Below are 21,585 nucleotides of genomic sequence, written 5' to 3'. Positions count from 1 at the left end.
ATTGCTTTAAACCATTATGGTTATATTCTATATCCTATTTTGTGAGTATTACAGTCAGCTCTCCACATTAATTACGATTAGAGGCACAGAATTCCCATGACAGTAAAAAAAAACCGAAGTAAAAAATAATAATAACCTGAGAGAGCACCACTTTAAGAATCTCTAGGTTCACCACCAATTTTCTGTGGCCAATCTCTGACAGAAGATGATCATAGAATCACAATGGATGACCTAAAGATTCCTAGGAAGAATATTTGAACCAAATCCATGAATAATCAAATTTGCAAAAGTTGATTGTGGAAGGACGATTGTATTGCTTTATCAGAAGGAAAAAATATCTAAGAAAAGTAGGTTGTATTTTGTGATGCATCTGATTCTAGGAAAAAGATATACCCCTAAAATGTTGAAGTAAGAAATAGATGTCCTTGCTTCCATGGTGGGTCAAGTCTGAGGACCAGGTAATATTACAGCAGCAAAAAATGTTCCTGGAAAGAGGTAGTAAATAGAACTTTAACAACATCAACTAATCCTGATATGTTTATACTGTGCGCCTCCTGACACTTGAATACAATTTGCACTATGAAAAATATATTCCAACATCCAAGAAGAACATGGTTTGATGTTCCAATCACGGCCAGGAACAAAGCATAACAATTGTGTCTCAAGAATCAGAGATGTCAAAGAGTTTAAGTACATTGATATAATCATGCAAAAATGACAACTTCAGGCTTGGAAAAATCGTTTGTTTCCCAATCATGTACAAAAATCAGTTGAACATGCACTGTCATTAATGAATTGCTCAGCTGAGCAAAAACTATAATTAAGAATAAATACAAATCATTTTTTGTAATTAGATATGGCTATATCTGCACAAGCTGGTAATTTGAAAGCATGCAAAAATAATCAGCTAATATAAAACACTGCAAAAATCAGAACTTCAATTTCTGTGTATTTACCTATATATGTATATATGTGTGTGTGTGTGTGTGTGTATTCACTTTGCTAATTATCACTTGCCAGTTCTAGTGTCCCACAACTGCCTTTGTAACTATCCAGATGTCTTATGTAAAAGCACAACACTAATTTATATTTATCGTTCCATAGTGAATCTACTGTATTATCCCTTCTAGACCAAGATATCTCTCAAAATTATTTCAATGACTGTCAAGTGCACCTTTTACGGATGGTTCCCCAATGTATAAAAACATTTAGAATGGCCTGAATAGAATTGATGCAGTGACTGGAAATAATCCAAATAGTTCTACAAATGTCTCATTGTATTTATTTTATCATTTGCATTTGTTTTAATTATGATTTTCCTGTGCGTATCCATATATTTCTGAAATTTTGGATTTACTCCAAACTTCCAAAATAATATTAGCATTCTAAAATATTAGCAGCACATCATAACAAGCAAATTTGGGGTGAGCGCCTTTCAGCACTTCTCCACTTAGAGAGGAATGTGGGTGGGGCCTGCAGTGCATTGAGTGATGGCGCACGGCAAGCCCTGTCCTTTCTGTGATTAAAAGTGGCAAAATGGGACAAAAATGCCCCAAGTTAAGAGGACACTATTGAGACTGATGGCTGAGCGTGTACTTAGACCTGGGTTTTCTGCAGGCCACTCTTTGACATGTGGAACATAACATTATAATTGTTTTGCATGTTTTCAAGATTTGTGTGGCTGTCATTCATGTTAGAATGCTGACTATTTATTTATTTACAACATTTTTACCCTGCCTTTCTCACCCAAGGGACCTCAAGGAGGCTTACAACACCCGGCAAAATTCAGTGCCAACCCTCAACATCCACTCGCTTCCCCTTTTAAATTCAGACTAGTGAATTCCAACATTTTTATATATATATATATGTGTGTGTGTGTGTGTGTGTGTGTGTGTGTGTGCATTATTGCTGAAAAGGGGATAAGGAAAGGAAACCCAAACTAAATGCCTAGGACTTGAAGCCAGCTGAACATTAAGAATGCTGCCAAATATAAAATGGATGAATAGCAGTTTAAATGAGCCCAATCAGATAAGTGCTGTGCAGGCAAAAGTCTCAGATTAATAAGATTGACAAATGGGTGAGAGAAGCCATGCATATTTCACTGTAGATTCATGGTGCCTTTGGTACAATAGCAGTTTCTTCAGAGAATAATACTGTGTATGTGTATGCCTCTATTATAGTTGCTTATGGCCTATGGTCAAAGCATTAATAAACTACTATCACCATCTATGCTTAAATATATGGTTTTTCTTATTTTACTAACCAAGCCTGTTAAAATCAACACAATGGTTTCATAGCCATCAGTAGTTTACATGGGGCAAGAAAGAGAATTCTATGTAAGGAAATGTATTTGGCCTTAAACCTGGAAAGCATGCACAGACCAAGAGGGGAAATTGACTGGGGCATAGCTTCTGAAGGATAAGGGAGAATTAGAGCAATTTGAATGGAACAATATGGAAAATGATCTCTTTAACACAACTAGAACATTTAGGGGTTTACTTTAAGGTTAAGGTGGCTTCCTCACTCTAAAAAGGGATGATACTACTATGGCTCAATACTGAATTCACCCTATTGATCCATTCATTGATATATCTAGTTCCCACCTTTCCAGCAAAACAGTTAAGAATGTGTGTTTTAGAAATGTCACTATTTGTAGGTACATTGTGCTCTCTGCCCATTTTTTAACCTAGCTCTAGCTTCCCATAATTTTGATTTGTTCCCCTCCTCTTTTATTTTTGGCTGTCATACCAGATATTTACAATTTGCCACTATTTTAGTAGCAATCACATACACTGAACAACTCCTTCAGGAGAAAGATGTTGCTTAATACATATCAGGCCAGCTTTACATGTTTTTTTACAGTGAAATCTCTGTACATATTGACTTGTATGATTGATATTCAGGTAGTGAATTCTTCTTAAAGCTAGGCTCCCATCAACTGACATTTCCACACCTAGGACCTCTTCATACAGGGCAAAAATGCTCCATTTTGCTGCTTTATTTCATGGCTTGGACGAGGCCTGCCGTACACCATCACACGACGCACGGTAGGCCCCACCCACTTTCTTTCCAAAGTGGAGGCGAAGCACGGAAAAGTGCTTTGTTCTCCAGCACGGGAAGGAAAGTGTTGTTTGGGTAACTCCAATGGTACTACCCGCACTTTCCTCCTCAAATCCCCATATGATGGCCGCTCTTTCTGCCATCTGTTGAGAAGGAAAGGATGCCAAAGCACCCTCTCCCACCCCCATGTGATGACAGGAGGAGGGAGGGCTCGTGGGGCACCATGAGCCATCCACGTGCCTTCCTTTTTGCCAGCAATTGTCGGCGTAACAGCATGGCCCAAAAGGTCCATGGTGACTATCTGCTGAGTGAGTAAACTGGTTCGACTGAAAAAGAAATATTTCAAGAAATAAGGGCAGTTTTCTCTGTGTTATGGGTTGACCATCGCTTATTCAGATTTCTAAAACCTGTAATACTCCAAAATTGTCTACATTCGTGGCTGAGACAGTGACACATTTACTTTCTGGTCATTCAGTGTACACATCTTTCTACAATGCAAAAAAGTATTGCATGAAATTGCTTTCAGGCTACATGAATAAGGTGTATACATGATTTTATGTTTAGACTTGGGTTCCATCTCCAAGATATCTCATTATGCATATACAGTAGAGTCTCACTTATCCAACATAAACGGGACGGCAGAATGTTGGATAAGCAAATATGTTGGATAATAAGGAGGGATTAAGGAAAAGCCTATTAACAATCAAGTTAGATCATGATTTTACAAATGAAGCACCCAAACATAATGTTAGACAACAAATTTGACAGAAAAAAGTAGATCAATACGCAGTAATTACGCAGTATGTAGTAATTACTGTATTTATGAATTTAGCACCAAAATATCATGATATATTGAAAACATTGACTACAAAAATGTGTTGGATAATCCAAAATGTTGGATAAGTGAATGTTGGATAAGTGAGATTCTACTGTACATACAAACACAGGTATTTCAAATTCTGAGGGTAGGGGGAATCTAAAATTTAAAAAAAACTTCTGATCTAAAATGTTTTGGGTAAAGGATACTCAACTTATATTGGATGCATGATTGGTTACAATTAGCTGATCATAATTTGGTCGATAGGATCAATCTTTACACACAGAAATGAAGATTTCTGACTATTTGCCTTACAGTTACTTTGTATATTCAGCTATATTAGTGGGAATGTCTTCTAATATGGGAAGTAACGGTCCTGTTTCAGGTGTTTAGGTTAGCAAAATCTCCTATGAAAGTTTAAACGATTCATTAAATTCCTCTGTGAAATATGTTCACAGTGTTCCCTAAATTATTTCTGGATTACTCTCTGAGCTAGGCACTCTTTCTAATAAAACTAGTTTGCCCATATCACATTGGTAAAATCCCCAAAGCATTTGCAGTTAGTACAACTGTACTCATTTTATAAAGTGGGACAAAAATCACACCTGAAATTATTGCCCTGAAACACTTTTAGATATTGCTTCTAAACTTCTATATATTAAAGCAAACTGGAAGACAGGGACACAATTAATGAAATTACAGGAATAGTCAGGCCAGCTGGAAAAAGTTGCTCCAGGTTTATTTTAAACTGGGTATACTAAGAGCACACATATGCAATGTGTTGTAGAGGGCTACAGCTCTGGAGTGTGTGTGTATGAGCCTTCAAGTAACCTGTTGACTTATGGTGGCCCCATGAATTGAATAGGGTTTTTTTGGACAAGTAATATTCGGAGGTGGTTTTACCAGTTCCTCCATTGAAATATAAATATATGATCTCCCACTTGGATACTAATCAGTCATGGCTTTGCTCAACTTCCAAGATCAAGTGGTATCTGTTCAGCCATAGAAACCCACTGTGTGAGCTTGTCACACACTCGCCACCTCAGAGGAAAGCAATGGTAAATGCCCTCTGAACAAATCAATAAAGCTCCATGCTAAGTTTACCTTAGGGCCAGATATGATTTGAAGACACACAACAATAGCAACGAAAACAACATGTGCCAGGCACATCATCATTAGGTGTATACTTTAATACAACTAAATACACTGCAGCATTCACAGGTGTCAAATGTGAAGTGGGAAAAACTTTCCAGAAAATAAAGCTATTAATGGCCATATAATCCAGATTATTAAAGCAGATAATCCACATTGGGCCGGGCTGTGGCGCAGCTGGCTAGTAACCAGCTGCTATAAATCACTACTGACCGAGAGGTCATGAGTTCGAAGCCCGGGTTGGGTTAAGCCTCCGACCATTAATAGCCCCGGCTTGCTGTTGACCTATGCAGCCCCGAAAGACAGTTGCACCTGTCAATTAGGGAAATTTAGGGACGCTTTATGTGGGAGGCTAATTTACAACACCATAAAACTGCCAGCAAAACATGAGGAAAAGAATGAGGAAGTACAGCCACTACTGGACGGTGAAGCAACAGCTCCCCCTGTGGCCGGAATCGTGAAGCTGGAAAAATGTTAAAAATGCCTCTGAGTCTGTCTAATGTATGTTGTTTGTCTGTTGGCATTGAATGTTTGCCATATATGTGTTCATTGTAATCCGCCCTGAGTCCCCTTCGGGGTGAGAAGGGTGGAATATAAATACTGTAAATAAATAATAAATAAATTATCTGAATCTATACTGCTATATAATCCAGTCCAAAGCAGATAATCTGGATTGTATATGGCAATGTAGAAGGGGCCCAGAGACTTTGGTCTGCCCAGTACAGGTCTTCTTTTATCCTTAGTCTTTCTGCAAATTTCAGGCATAATAGTGTTTCAAAATATTTGGACAAAAAAGTGTTTTAACCACCTTCCACTGATAGGAAGGGCATGTCACTCACCTTCTTATTTCTTCAGTGAATAGAGGAGGAAGAAATGCTTTGTTACTGGGCATTTTGGGGAGAGGTATTGCTGTGATGGATGCATGAAAGATACTTCCAAGTGGAATAATTGCATGGAAGAGAACATGGTGGAAATTATCCTTCCATGTGGGTCTTTCCACCACAGCCATATAACCCAGGCCCCTTCCACACAGCAGAATAAAATCCTACATTATCTGCTTTTGTCCAAACTGGCATATATGGCAATGTGGACCTAGATAACCGAGTTTAAAGCAGGTATTGTGGGTTACACTGCATTGATATTCTGTGTTATATGGCTGTGTGGAAGGCCCCCAGAATATCAAGGCAGATAATCCACAATATCGGCTTTGAATGGGATTATCTGAGTCCACACTGCCATATAATCCAGTTCAATGTGGATTTTATACAGCTGTGTGGAAGGGGCCTAAGAGCACCACAAGTAGTACAAAAACCAGATCTATACCCTGACCAATAGTCAAGAATAAAAAAGATCCCATCACTACCTATGTTTATTGGCACAATAAAGAACTACGGGCCTAGATCCTATATCAAGCAGGCAGAATATAATGATTTGCCAGCATGTTTATAGGGTTTTTAAGGGGCTTCAAAGGGCTATCCTCCAGTCTTTTAGATCCTATTCAATACGTCTCTCTCTCATAGTAGAGGAATTGTTGCCATTGGTGCTTCTTAGCAGTGAGGGTAGGAAACAATTCAGATGTTTTATGATTTCAACACTATGGTATCTGAAGTGTCATTTGTGGCATATTTCTCTGCTTCAGTTTTGTAATATACATTCTCCATATTGTACGGTATGGTAGTGATAAGGTCTATCAAGCAAATTGGATTGAAGTCTTTACCCAAACAATATGTAATTCTGTCACCCAAAGCATTTACATGTACATTGTAAACAAACCACAATTGAAATATTTGAAAAGATGAAAAAAAGCAATGTTTGTAAGGTTCCTGCAACTTGCAGTCCCTTTTTGTTGTTGTTCTCCTTGGCACAGCAAAACAGCACAATTTGTTAACTCTCGTGGGTAGAGGAATTACACATCTGAAATTCAAGTCTCCAAACCAAAGGTGTGTGCATAGACTGAAACACTGGAAAGGGAAGAATGGAATAGACTCTTCCTTGACTGTGAAGCCCTAAAATTGTACCCCTTAACTGTAGAAAGTGCTACTATTTTCTCCTCTAAGTTGTTTCATTTCCAGCAAGGCTGCTATTCTCCAACTGCCACTCCTTCTTGCTGTTTCCTTTTTTCTTTGCACAACTTGCTCCCTGAATTCTCTAGGTTCTACATCTGTGCCCCTCTTCTTTCTTGATTCTGCAATAATTAGCAAGGATAAGTAGAAATCAGGCAATAAGAGTGGGCCGGCACACTATGAAAGGAGCAGAACACAGACCCAAAGCCTCGAGAGGTTCAGTTATTTGGGAGTTCTTTAGGTCCCTTCCACAGAGTTATATAAAATCCACATTGAACTGGATTATAAACAGTGTGAACTCAAATAACCCAGGGCCCTTCCATACAGCCCTATAACCCAGAATATCAAGGCAGAAAATCCCACAATGTTTGCTTTGAACTGGGTTATCTGAGTCCACACTACCATATATTCCAGTTCAAGACAGATAATGTGGGATTTTCTTCAGCTGTGTGGAAAAGGCCCCAGTTCAAAGCAGATATTGTGGACAATTTGTCTTGATATTCTGAGTTATACGACTGTGTGGAAGGGCCTTTAGACTAGAGGGTAAAAGGGATCAAGACTAGAAAACCAGCTCCCAAATGCCAGTATACAATATATCATATATACTTTTAATCTCATGTATAAGTCAAGGGCAGGTTCGAGGAACAAAATTATGGAATTAGATATGATCTGTAAGTAATTTTGGGGTAAATCTGAGGGGGCCCAGCTTCCCAGATGCCACTACTACCATTTTCCTGCCCAGCATTTAAGAGGTGAGAAGAAGCACCACATAGGAGGGAATAGAAGGGCTATATGTTTCTTTACTGTTTTCCCAGGCTCCACGACTCAACTCAGAGAGAGGATAGTTATTTTCTTTAAGTACAGTAGAGTCTCACTTATCCAACATAAACGGGCCGGCAGAATGTTGGATGAACGAATATGTTGGATAATAAGGAGGGTTAAGGAAAAGCCTAATACACATCAAATTAGACTACGATTTTACAAATTAAGCACCAAAACATCATGTTATACAACAAATTTGACAGAAAAAGTAGTTCAATACACAGTAATGCTATGTAGTAATTACTGTATTTACGAATTTAGCACTAAAATATCACAATGTATTGAAAACATTGACTACAAAAATGCGTTGGATAATCCAGAACGTTGGATAAGTGAGACTCTACTGTAGATCTATTCCTCAGTTAAAGGATTTGTGAATCTAATTTAGACAATTAGTTCCTGTGTAATTTATTATATTTTTAAAATGTATGAAGTTACAACAGATTTTCTCAGATTAGTATTCTTGACTTTCTTCATATTGAAGAACATATCAAGCATGAACATTATATATAGAAGAGTAGTGATATGCTCCCACTCAGCTTCATGATTTGTTTACTATTCCAAGGTTTCACTCAGAAAGCTTGGGGGAGGCATACTCTGCAGGCTAAAAAATGTTGAAATTGTATGAATCAGGAAGAAATTGCTGCCACACAATTTCACTTATGTTAATGCGAACACACACACACACACACACACACACATTGATGTACATATATTTCCCCAAAATTAGAATTCTGAAGGAATACTGGAAGCAGAGAGAGGAAGAACAAGTTCTGGATGTTATAGAACAGATCTGCTGCCCAGGTAGAATGGAAATTGCCATTTCCAGTAGTTCCGGTTCAAGACGTTTTAGCAGGATTTATGGGTAATATGGGTTCCCCAGTATCTTAAAAGTAGATTAATTGTGGCCTGTGGTCTCATCTCCTCAAAACCTCTGCCCTTTCCACACACAATCACTTCCACTTTTGGGGAGAAAAGACTCCACAGGTCTAAATCAAAGTCATGTGCAAAAATGGAGTAGGCAAACCCTAACCCAATCCTACCTCCAAGGCTGAGATTAGCTCACTGGGACAAAACATAGAAGTGTGTGTGAGGGGGGGGGGGCACAAAAGGGATGAGTACCTAGAGAAATTAGGCTAGTAGTTCACAACCTTGGAATACCAAGAATTATAAATGATTGAATCCTGTTAGTGTCAGTTACTTTTAAAGGGTTTGATATGAATACAGTTGACCCTTCACATTCGCAGGGGCTAGGGGCATAGCAACCCTGTAGAAGTAGAAAACCCATTTATATCACTAATATGCTCCACTACCCAGGTCTATGAACCAGCAGACTTTGGGAGGAAGATTGGCAACTCAGATCATCAATACCACACCTTATGAAGCCACACTTTGGTTAACAAAACCGGTAGATATGGTGTATTCAGAATGATAGAGTGGCATTATCACACTTTCCATTAAAATGTTGCTCTCGAGCAGTCATAGGAGTATAACATAGGAGCCAGAAAGCACTCTTCTTTCTCTTTAGTTGTTTTACTAAAGAGAACCTTGGAGTTACAGTTCTGAGATGAGTAGAATGATATTTCACTTTACATGTGAAGTTTTGCCACATTGGAATGTGATTAAATTAAACATGAAATGAAGACTTTATAACAGCATGTCTCTGTTGCTTTTAAGAAAAAGTGATTTCAGTACACCAATAAAATTATGAACAAAAAAATCATTTACCCAACAGGGTTCAAGAAAATGATGATTTCATGAAAACTCAAATAAAACATGTTCATCCTATACATTTTATGAAGAATGTTTTCGAAGAAGACTAGTCTCAAATATCCTCAGATATGTGACATAAGAGCTGTGGAGATGACTTGCCTGTAATAGCCCCAAAAGTGAGAGTTTATCCTGTCTTACTTTCATATAAACATTTTAAGCCCTTGGCTATCCCTCAGGCAACATATAGCTAAGAAATCTGGAATAAAAGAAAGGGGATCATATAAAATGGCTAAAGCAGTGAAGTCTTGTAATTGCTTACAGAAAGCTTATTTTCATATGAATCTATGGTGAAATTATATCTGGACCATTATGTACTTTCAGGTTTTGGCACCTCAGTAAACATACAGGGGAAATGCAGATAAGTAAAAATTATGTGAGCAGGTGACGGGGGTAATTCTACTTTGAGAAAAGGTTACAGTGTTTGAAGAAAAGTGGTCAAAGAGAAGTCTTTTGCCTTGGTAATACTAGAATTCATTTAATTATCCTAAATGGTGTAGGACTCAGGAGAGGTTAAAAGAGGCACTGGACTTCCCCTAGATCTGGAATTCATTTAATGAAATTACATGGCATAAACCTCAAGATAGATATAAATGGATCAATGAGATTGCTTAATAAGTGTATAATGTAGGTTCATTTACATGTGAGGAGCTTTAAATATCATAGAACTGCTCTGGAAGATTAAAAAATAACTAGAAAAACATTTTCTCCAGGCCTCCAATGTGATTCTGTGGTCAACTTCTGCTATGCTTCTGCTGTCTTTGCCTCTGAATATTGGTTGAATGATAGGATTCTGGATTCTATAGGTCTCTGGTCTGTTCCAGTAACACTTTTTTTGTTCTTAACCTCTTTCAAAAGAAACAATGCCATGGGGAAATAGTAAATGTAACTCAGTTATACAGGTGAAATGCTCTTACTTGTAAGAGGGTCAGTCCAATCTCCTTATAAGCTATAGCAATTTCAAGGCAATTTCCCTCTCCATAAAGAAGGGGCAGACCCTCTTAAAATATTGTTTGAAGACATCATTTGCAAAGCACATCTACATGACATTGAAAATGAGATGAAGGACCAGGGTAGGAGTAGTTCTCTTTGGGCTGTGAGTTTGGACTCATTAGTCTAGTTGCTGTCCGATTGATAAAACATTTCAGAAAATAAACTAATACACAGAGCAGTAGTTCCCAACCTTTTGTTCTCCAGGTGTTTTGGACTCCAGCTCCCACAATTTCTATCAGCTGGTAAACTGATAGATTTGACATCCCAAACCACTGGCATAGAGAGATTTATAAACTAGAGTAGATTCTCCACCTTTGTAGGATTTAGGGTCATAGGACCCCCATGAAAGTGGAAAAGCTATATTTAAAAAAATGCTACTTTTTTCATCTCATAGAATACTTCTCTAGGTATCTCTTGGTCTTCTAGCATGCCTCTATGGTCAATTTCTGCCACCACAGAAATACACTGGAGGATCTAAGTATATTTAGATCACTGTAGAGATAATATGTTAATCCATGAATAATCAAATCCACAGAAGTTAGACCAACAAATGTGGAGGGCCAGTTGCATTCATAATTAATTAATATAAATGTGTACATAGAAAAGTATTACTAAAGTATCATCCCCGTGTGTTCTTTAAAAAATGGTAAAGACAGAGCTAGGATTTTTTTTCCCTTTCTGCTCCGTCTAGAACTTGGAAATGTTAATTTCCAATCCAATGACTATTTCCTTACTTACTAAAATTTGAATGACATGCTGCGAGTAACTAGTTGATGTTTAATCTGTCATGTTATAATGACATCACCATGACTGTTCTCTTATGATTTCACAGTGGTCACCCTTGGGTTCTGGGATTTTGCCCTGAATTCTCAGAGTCTAGGATTTCTCTTGACCTAGCAGCCCTACTATGATTTCTATGCTTCAAAGGAAAATAATACTAGAAATGAAATACAGTGTTCCCTCGCTACTTCACTGTACACTTTTCATGCCCTTGCTGTTTTGCGGGTTTTCACTTAATATTAATGTACACATTTATCACGGTATTTTCGCTGTTTCGTGGGTTTTTGCGGTGTGCAAAGCGTTTTAGAAGGGGGGAAAGGGAAAAATAAAGGGAGAGGGGGGAAGGGAGGGAAGGAAATAAAAAAGAATTATTTAGCTTCCATTCTTCTTCTCTGCCGGTGTACTGTATATTGTAACTGCTAAAATAGAGTACAGACTGCATTGTAGTAAGTGGTCTGTAGTTTGCTCTCCTCCACACATAGAATAAATATAGTATCCCTACTTCGCGGATTTTCACTTACTGCAGGTGGTGCTGGAATGTAACCCCCGCGATAAGTGAGGGAACACTGTACTTTGCATCTGACCTAGTCCTTCTCTGCTTAGGCTGTATTTAGTAACTAACTACTAATTAAGATGCTATAAAAAAGAAAGCAAAGCACAGCCCTAGATTATCATGTTATTGCCTATAATTATCCCACTCTTTTTTCCACATATGACTTGCGTCCATCTTATATTAAAAACATTGAGATATAATAGATGTTCTTCTGCATTAGCAGCCAACCTCTTTCTGTTTTGTGCTTGAAGAAGGTTTTGTTAATACTCTCACATTGTTTTTAAGGTTCAAAGATGGTGCTTTCATGTGTATTGTTGTAGAAACATGATTCTTATTGCTTTTAGTACTTCAAACAGCTAAGTGCTCCAGAAAGCAAGCCAGTAAAAGACACTGTATACCTTAATATAAGGACGCTTACAAAAATCTAAATATAAACATATTTGAAAAAGTCTGCAATGTGTACCATTGGTACTTTCCCCAAAACACAGATGGAAACCACTGTTTTAATTACCTCTGACGTACAGTTTTGCTTTGATACAAATCTATAATTATAATGGTAAGTAAATACTGAGTTTGGTGGGACTAAGAAGTATTTCTAATTCCATTTTAAATATACCTTTCCAAGCACTGTTTTTTTTTCTCCCTTCATTCTTTTTTCAATTACTATGCAACAGCCATAATAACAAGAATTATGAAATGCTTTTTAAACCAAAGTCTTCTCTGAGAGGTAATTGTGTAAATACAGCTGTGTTTTGGGAATAATGCCACCTCTAAATGGGCCCATGTGAAATGAGCAAAGGATATTGCTTTCAAACAGCAGCTTCCCCCCCCCCCCACCCCGGACAAAGAAAAAAGCCTTCAGAGGCAAATGAAAGCAGAGGTGGGGAGATTTCTAGTGCCTTACATTCCCTCTCCTTTCTGCTCACTCTAAACTTGTTCATAGCTCTAGAGATTAAAAACAATGTTCCATTTTATCCATTCCAGCTCAAATAAGAGATCCACACATCCCTAGAGAACAAGGCATGAGTCATTGGTGACAGCAAGAGGCACAGGCCTAATTAAGGCATACCAATCATTGTCTACAAGAGAGATAATTAGTCCACCAAGGGTCATGCAGAGAGTCTGGAACATATTTGTTCTAAAACCAACCAACATCACTGTCATAGTTAACAAAAGATGGATTTCAACAAGGACATTTTACAGCTTGCGGAGGTTACAAAAACAATGTATTATATTTACCATACGTACTAATGTATAAGTCGAGAGCAGATTCAGAGTCAAAATTATGAATTTTGATCTGTGGATATGTCGAGGGTTGTTCTGCAAAGAGGGGAAAACACTAATGTTGCCTCAGGTGGCCAGCTTTCCTGGCTGCATTCCTCCCACCGAAGAAACAACACCATGGTGAAGAGAGTAGAGAGTCTCACTGCTTCTTTTAGGATAGATCAACCTCTTGCCTTTCACCACTCTACTCAAGAGATGGTTTCTTTTTCTATATATGAATTAAGGCACTATACTCAAAATTGACCCACAGATAAGTCAGCACAGGTTTGGCCTGATTTTTTTAAAAACTAAAATTGCTAGACTTATACACAAGTACTTAGGGTGTTAGGTGATTCAGATAGACTGCTCTGTGAATATCCTCCTACCCCCCTTTAGGGTCCCTAAATGGAACCTTGTGCAAACTATGGCTTTTAACATATATCAACACACTGTACAATGTTTTAGGTTGCTGGTCAAGTGAACCCAAAAGATAACGATACCCCAGAGTACACAGTGAGGTCATGTTTTCAGATGAAGAACAGGCATAAACGGCTATTAATAAGACAGATGAAAGCAGGGGGCAAAGGGAGGACACATATATTGCCAACTAAAACTTGCCATTTGCCCTGCATAATAGTGACCCTTGTGCCTCTAGCAAAACAAAGCCTTTTATTCTTGCAGAACTGTGTTCTGGAATGGAACACAATGCACACAACTGGAAAACAAGCTCCAAAAATGGTACTGGCCAGCCCTAGGCATCATTTCTTGATCATGCCAGTTGATTATAAATTAAATCTAAGAACTGTGTGTGAATGAGTGGACATACATAAAGAGAATAGAATAATACAATTCAGTTGCTTTAGTATACTGAATCACACTGTATATTAAGCCAGAAATGTCTTAAATGCCAGACAGCAAGGAAATGATAAGCTTGATCATTCCTCAGCATGCCAGTCGTAGTTGGCAGGTAGTGGAGCCACAGAGATTATTTGCCCGAGGCACATTATCTTTTAACAAGAAATCTTCCCATATACACTAAGATATCTATGTTCCCCCTGCACACAGTATAATTTTATACTCTTACTAAGCATTATGAAATGTATGTAAAATGTCTTTCTCATTAAAAAATGAAGCACTCTCTTTATCTATCGTTCATTCTGATATCTTCACCTTTGAAAGGGAAATGAAATTACCCCTCTCTCACTTTCTCTCTCTGAAATTAAATGCAACATATTCCTTTAGCTGCAACTTTTTGGGGTGAGGGAGATAATATTTTCAGGCCATGTGGATGCAAAATCTGTGGGTATGGAGGGTCAACTGCTCTTAATTTCATGGAACTGATTATATTTTCTTTACATCACTTTATACCCATGATATTTTGTATTTCAAATGAATTCAAATGAATTGGCCCATCTCCAAAAAATACACTACAAAACTTCAAAACAGCAGAATGTTTCCTCCGCCTGTTTACCTCACACATTGTCTGTTCATTTTATTTATGTGTATTTCAAGACTGCAAGTTACGCTTATAAGTAAAGGAAAGACGTAGAAAATGGCTGAGTGTATCCATGAGCATCTATATCCACTAGACACCTGTGTGTATGTCTGTATGTGTGCCTTCAAGTAATGATGACCCCCCATGAACATTTAAATGTGACTATGAGATCACTAGCATACATTAATAAATTCTTATGATATGTATCTGGTGTTGAATGAAAATTAATGAGATGTAATACTACAAGAGCACCTGCAGTAAGCATGGCATTTACAGTGAAAGAATAAGACTTGTGATATTCAAAATGAAATCCCAAGCACCTATGAAGCTTCCTGTATAAATATTGGCTTCATGTTTTCATAGCGGTGTTCTAAACAGATAATATAATGTGGAATGAAGCTGACTGAAGAGTGAGGTGTCCATAAAATGCACACCCCAATGAGCATTGCAGTGTGCATCAAGCCAGAAATAGCACATTAAAAAACTCCCCAGAAAGTCCAGATAAAGACAGAAAATCCACTGTAGCCAATCAGAGTACATCTCATAAAGGGCTCGACTCTGAGACTAAAAAAGGCAGAGTTCTTGTCAAGACATTGCTAGAACTGACATACTTTTTAAAAATGCCAAAACACACCTGGCGGAAACTAAGCCATTACTCCCATGGAAGAGGAAACTACATCATTTCCATAGATGCCCCTCTTTCTGTTATTTGCTTCTCATTTCCTGTGCCCTGCAACGCAACACTGGAGAGAAGCCCAGTGATGAGATTTTTGTTGCTACTCTATGTTTCCATGTGGACTTCATGGTTAGTGGGGCAAGACCAGGGAAATTGCAGGATATTTTGAGCTCATCTACACGTATAACACCCGAAAGTGTGTGTGTGTGTGTGTGTGTGTGTGTGTGTGTATATATATATATGTATGTATATATATGTATATATATATATATATATATATATATATAGAGAGAGAGAGAGAGAGAGAGAGAGAGAGAGAGAGAGAGAGAAAGAAAGGTAAGAGCAACTTCAACAAGCTATATAATGGATGCAAAAGGAATATAAAATAAAACATTTCCAAACACAGGTAGCTTCAACAGCCTTAACATGATTCTCCTCTTGACATCAGTAACACTCTTCATTGGTAGAATACTTATAAGTTATCTGAAAGCTGTAAGCCAGTTTTCTAAATAATGCTTCAGTGTCATCAAATGAAGGGAAGGAGCCAAAGCAGCTGTTAATTCAGACTTTTAAATGGTATATTGCAAAACATCCCTGACAATGAAATGCTGCTTTCTGTTCACGTTTTACTTAACCAGCAACATCTCAAAATATACTTATAAGTATCAAGGAATCACTGACCTTGTTCCATAATTTGTAAACACTGCTGCCACCATTGTATGCTAATGTAAGGTTTAAAATAAAGGACGAAGAAGTTAGAAACAGTGTGACTGCTTTACAAGACGTGAACTATATGCTATGTGATAGTGTGTAGCGTGCTTGACACAATCATTTTCTAGTTGACTTAAATGACTTATGTACTTTCTATCTACTGTGTGTTTTACATGCTAATTGTATGCATTTGCACAAACACCCTGTTAAAAATTCATGAAACTGTGGAATTATTTTTGCATATTCAATACAGAAAATGAACTTCAAACCATAGACATGCATGTCTATAGGCAGGGAATAAGGGAAGTACAAATATGCATGAATTTTCTGAGAAAGCTCCTTAAATAAAATTTTCACATACCTTATCTGCAGGGATTAAGGTGAAATATTCAATGACTCAAATTTATATCAATGATGTTACTGACATTACTGCCAATTATGCAGACATGTATTTATATTTATATACAGCTTTCCTGTCACAAGGATTTCAAAGAAATTTTACAATAGAATTATCATAAAACAAGATGTAAATCATAATTTTATATCTCATCATGAGCCTACTTTAAATGCCATATTACATGTATATTGTGGCAGTAATGCCAATGCAGTGGATGCAGCAAATTGCCCTAAGAAGGAAATCCTAACATCCTAAATCACCAATACACATACACACAATAAGTCACAATAAACTGTAGTCTAGTCCTATATCCACTTACCTAGGAGTAAATTCTGACTTATTTCAGCATGACTGAGTAGAAATATAAGATTGCATTTACAGACGTATTACTGTATAAAAGTCATGTTTATATGCAATGCCAAGAGTTTCTATATTAACATGCATATATATCAATGTTTCCACACTTAATACTGCCCCCCCCATACAAAAACACGTATCAGATTACTATATTGGCACTATAGTTTCAGACACCAGAATTTTATACTGACCATGTATCAAATGCCATACATATATGTCAGTTGCAAGAAGCAATTTTTAACCTCAAACAGGAGGTCAAAACTATTCTATTTCCCTGTCTAATAAAAGTATTAATTAATGATATTTTTGCTTATATTTTCTTGGGTTTTTCAAATATCATATATTAATTGTTGTCTTTCTTTGCACTTTAGGTGTATTTTCCAACACAACGAAAATGACGGAAAACATGGAATCTAAAGTGAATACTGTGATATAAAGAGATTTGCTTCCATCTCTACAACCATCTGGATGGACCTCAGTTTCAAATCCCCTTTGCCATCTATCCTTGTAAAGAGAACACTATCATTCCTCAATATGCCTCTACTGATTGGCGCAAGTGACTGCAAGAGGGCAACTTATACCCAAGAATCAGAGGGATTTTGTATTTCTTCAGCATGTACCATTTGACAAATGCAAGTGGTTGCCTTATCAAATGACCAATTCCTTCTGTACTTAAAAACTGTAATTGTGCAATCATTAAGGGCCAATTACCTTTCTAGAATAAAGAGCTAAGATGAAGGACATCCCACTCAAAATTCACCTTATACTCGGTCTAACAATAATTGCACTAGTGCATGCTGTAGATAAAAAAACAGACTGCCCACAGTCATGTATGTGTGAAGTAAGACCATGGTTTACTCCAAGATCCATATACATGGAAGCCTGGACAGTGGACTGCAATGATGTAGGTCTCTCAACTTTCCCAGTCCAACTGCCTGCTAACACACAAGTTCTACTTCTACAGGCAAACAACATTCAAAAAATTGAATACTCAAAAGAATTTCCAGTAAACCTTACTGGTTTGGATTTATCTCAGAACAGTTTGTCCTCAGTGGCTAATATTGAACTTCGCAAGATACCGCAGCTTCTTTCAGTGTACCTGGAGGAAAATAGACTTACAGAATTGCCTGATGAATGTCTCTCAGGGCTGAGCAACCTCCAGGAACTCTATGTTAATCACAACCTGCTTTCTGCAATTGCACCAGGGGCTTTCACAGGCCTTGATAATCTTCTTAGGCTTCATCTCAATTCAAATAGCCTGCAACTGATCAACAAAAAGTGGTTTGAAGCTATTCCTAACCTGGAGATCCTCATGATTGGAGAAAATCCAATCATCAAAATCGAAGATAGGAACTTTAAGCCCCTTAGCAATCTGCGGAGCCTGGTTTTAGCAGGCATAAATCTCACAGAAATACCAGATAATGCCTTGGCTGGACTTGAAAATTTAGAAAGCATCTCTTTTTATGACAACAGATTAGTTAAAGTGCCCCATAGAGCTCTTCAAAAGGCTACAAATCTTAAATTTTTGGATCTAAACAAGAACCCTATTAACAGAATACAAAGGGGGGATTTTAGCAATATGATACACCTCAAAGAATTGGGAATTAACAACATGCCGGAACTGATATCAATTGATAATTTGGCTGTTGATAATTTGCCAGATTTGAGAAAAATTGAAGCGACAAATAACCCCAGATTATCATACATACATCCAAATGCATTCTATCGACTTCCCCGACTGGAATCTCTTATGCTTAACAGTAATGCACTTAGTGCCCTGTACCGTAGTACAATTGAGTCCTTGCCCAATCTTAAGGAAATCAGCATACACAGCAACCCAATCCGATGCGACTGTGTCATCCGATGGATCAATATGAATAAAACCAGCATTCGATTCATGGAACCGGAGTCCTTATTTTGTGTGGATCCTCCTGAATTTCAAGGCCAGAATGTGAGGAAGATTCACTTTAGGGAAATGATGGAAATCTGCCTTCCACTGATAGCCCCAGAAAGTTTTCCTTCAAAACTAAATTTGGAAACAGGCAGCTACATTTCCCTGCACTGCCGAGCAACTGCAGAACCAGAACCTGAAGTATACTGGATAACTCCATCAGGACATAAACTTTTGCCCAACACTGTTTCACTGAAATATTATGTACATTCAGAAGGCACGCTTGATATCAGTGAGATAACACAAAAGGAAAGTGGCCTATACACATGCATAGCAACTAATTTAGTTGGTGCCGATTTAAAATCCATTATGATTAATGTGGATGGTTCTTCCTCCCAAGATGACCATACATCTTTGTCCATTAATGTAGAAAGTGTGCAATCTCATTCCATCCTATTGTCCTGGAAAGCAAATTCCAAAATAGTAAAGCCTACCATCAGATGGACTGCTTTTCCAAAGGATGGAAGCTCTTTGGCATCCCGGAGCACCCGAATCCCATCCCATATCAAGGTCTACAATTTTACACACCTTACTCCATCAACGGAATATAAAATTTGTATGGACATCCCCACTGTTCAGTTGCAGGATGCAAGGCAATGCATCAATGTCACCACAATAGGATTGGATCCAGAAGTGACAAATTACGAGAAAATCAACATCACCGTGTTTCTTGCCTGCCTTGGTACTCTTTTGGTATTTTTTTGTGTACTGTCTCTCTTCAGTTGCATCTCCCACGAAATGAACTGTGATGCAGGACACAGCTATTTCAGGCACTATCTGAAGAAGCAACCCTTTTCCTTCAGTGAGCTTTATCCTCCGCTAATCAATCTTTGGGATACTGGCAAAGAGAAAAGCACAGCCCTAGAAGTCCAGGCAACAGTTATAGGGGTTCCTCCAAACATGTCATGAAATATCAGCATTACTATACTTGGTGTTTTAAACCGGGGATGCACAAGACTATAACTGTGCTCAATAAAAAGGCAAAAAAGAAACCATCTATAAAAATAAAAACTTGGTTTTTGCTGATGGTGGTGGCTACAAATATAAAACATTACCAGTGTGATATTTTTTAAAAACAAAACACCTGTCTTTGAAGAGCTGTGTGCCAACCAAATTGTTTTCTAGAACTTTATAATGTGACTTCTTATACTCTAAGAGGCACTCAATACTGTCTAAGCAGTGCAAGTAGATGAGAAAATTTTCTGTATTTGTTGTTTTTTTTAATTAAATGTAGGAATAGTGGAACTGAATAATGCCCTCCTCCTGTGTTGTATGACACACATTAGCCACGAGCTTTTGCAGTGAACTGATAAAACTAGAATTGACACGTGGTGTAATGAAATGGATACATTCTGTAGAGTAGACACAGTGAGTATGTGAAACTTTTTTAATGGGGAAAAATACAATTTTTGATTACAACCAAAATAGTTTGGATTGTTTTCTTTCTAGAGAAATTCTTCAGGGGCCTACTACACTTCATTATGTAGGGATAAACCCTATGTCTGACTTATCTAAAGTAGACCTCTTTAAATCAATGGAAATTAATGTTGCAACTAACAAGTTCACTTCATGTTGCTGAGTTTTAGAATTCATGTTCATGTTGAGAAGGGTAAGAATCCACTGGATTTATCCTGTGCATTTCAGTGTCTGCTTAATATACACATTCTTCCCTTTGAAAATACACAGGACTGGAGAACTGACTTATGACTGCTTCCTACTAGTCAGTTCCAAAATGCGATGAAGACTGAAGTTCCACAAAGGCTGGTCAACAAAGGATTTTCCAGCCAGGGGAACTGTTATTTTCTGGTTTTATGTTCCAAGCAATCCAAAGAGATAGAAATAAGGACACATGTGTCTCACTAGCTGAGGAGGAAGACCAGTTTTCATGATGTACAATAAAATCATCATCTTCCTGGTTCTACACACACACAGACACACACACATATATGGAAACAACTATATTTTATAGTATTGTTCATGAGTCATATATTTTAAAATCTTCAGTCCACACGTGTCAATCACAAGGCCCAGAGGCAAAATCTGGCTCACCACGTCATTCTATGTGGGCCACAAAGCTTTCAATGCCAGGGCAAAGTAGTTACATTTATACAGTCTTAAAATTACAAACGGACCTTTGAAAGCAACCATAAAGTTGATGTGGCCCTTGGTGAAAATGAGTTTGACTGACACCCCCACCCCTGGTCCATCAAACCATTCTCTGCTTATTTTTATTTTACTTATTGAACCACTGCATGAAGATGTGGCATGATAAACAAATCCAAAGTTACAGTCCAGTAGAAGACTGAAATCACATTACTCACATCAAAGTTCAAGACTGACTCAGCTGGGCCATGCTGTTTAGATCCACAATGGGAATACTTAAGTTGACACCGTTAGTGGTGAGAAATGCAGGAAGCTGAAGTTCAATATCTGGAGGAACTCATCATTTCCATCCCTGTTGCTTGTTAGACATGCCCTTTAAAAAATCTAAAACTTTGCAATAAACTGCTTGCAAGATTTTTAGGCATATGATCTTGCCCATTATATGCAAAGATAATGCTAGGCTAGATAACGTTTTAATCTTATATAGCAGAGAACTTAATGTTAGGAACTTGCAATATTTATAGTCAAGTAATAGCAAGCACTAATAACACGGGTTTTCCTAAACTTAATATGCAGACAAATGGCACTTACCTCAAAGAGTATATGGTCAATTTCTGAACCA

General features: G+C 37.7%; 2 protein-coding genes across 5 annotated transcripts in view; one reads left to right on the top strand and one right to left on the bottom strand.

Moving 5' to 3' along the window:
* The window catches only part of lrrn3 (leucine rich repeat neuronal 3), a 51,157-nt gene extending 30,872 nt beyond the window's left edge, over positions 1 to 20,285 (top strand). For both annotated transcript variants that reach the window (XM_003221202.4, XM_008111143.3), the window contains one exon: positions 17,281 to 20,285. In XM_003221202.4, the coding sequence (XP_003221250.1) occupies positions 17,643 to 19,769 (2,127 nt within the window). In that variant the 5' untranslated portion in view covers positions 17,281 to 17,642 and the 3' untranslated portion in view covers positions 19,770 to 20,285. The remainder of the gene's footprint in view (positions 1 to 17,280) is intronic.
* Positions 1 to 21,585, bottom strand: part of immp2l (inner mitochondrial membrane peptidase subunit 2) — a 658,834-nt gene that overhangs the window by 366,717 nt on the left and 270,532 nt on the right. The gene's annotated exons all lie outside the window — the stretch shown is intronic.

Source organism: Anolis carolinensis, chromosome 5, assembly GCF_035594765.1.
Source record: "Anolis carolinensis isolate JA03-04 chromosome 5, rAnoCar3.1.pri, whole genome shotgun sequence".
NCBI lineage: Eukaryota > Metazoa > Chordata > Lepidosauria > Squamata > Dactyloidae > Anolis > Anolis carolinensis.
Note: the sequence above shows the minus strand (reverse complement) of the source record. Positions and strands in the feature narration are given on the sequence as shown.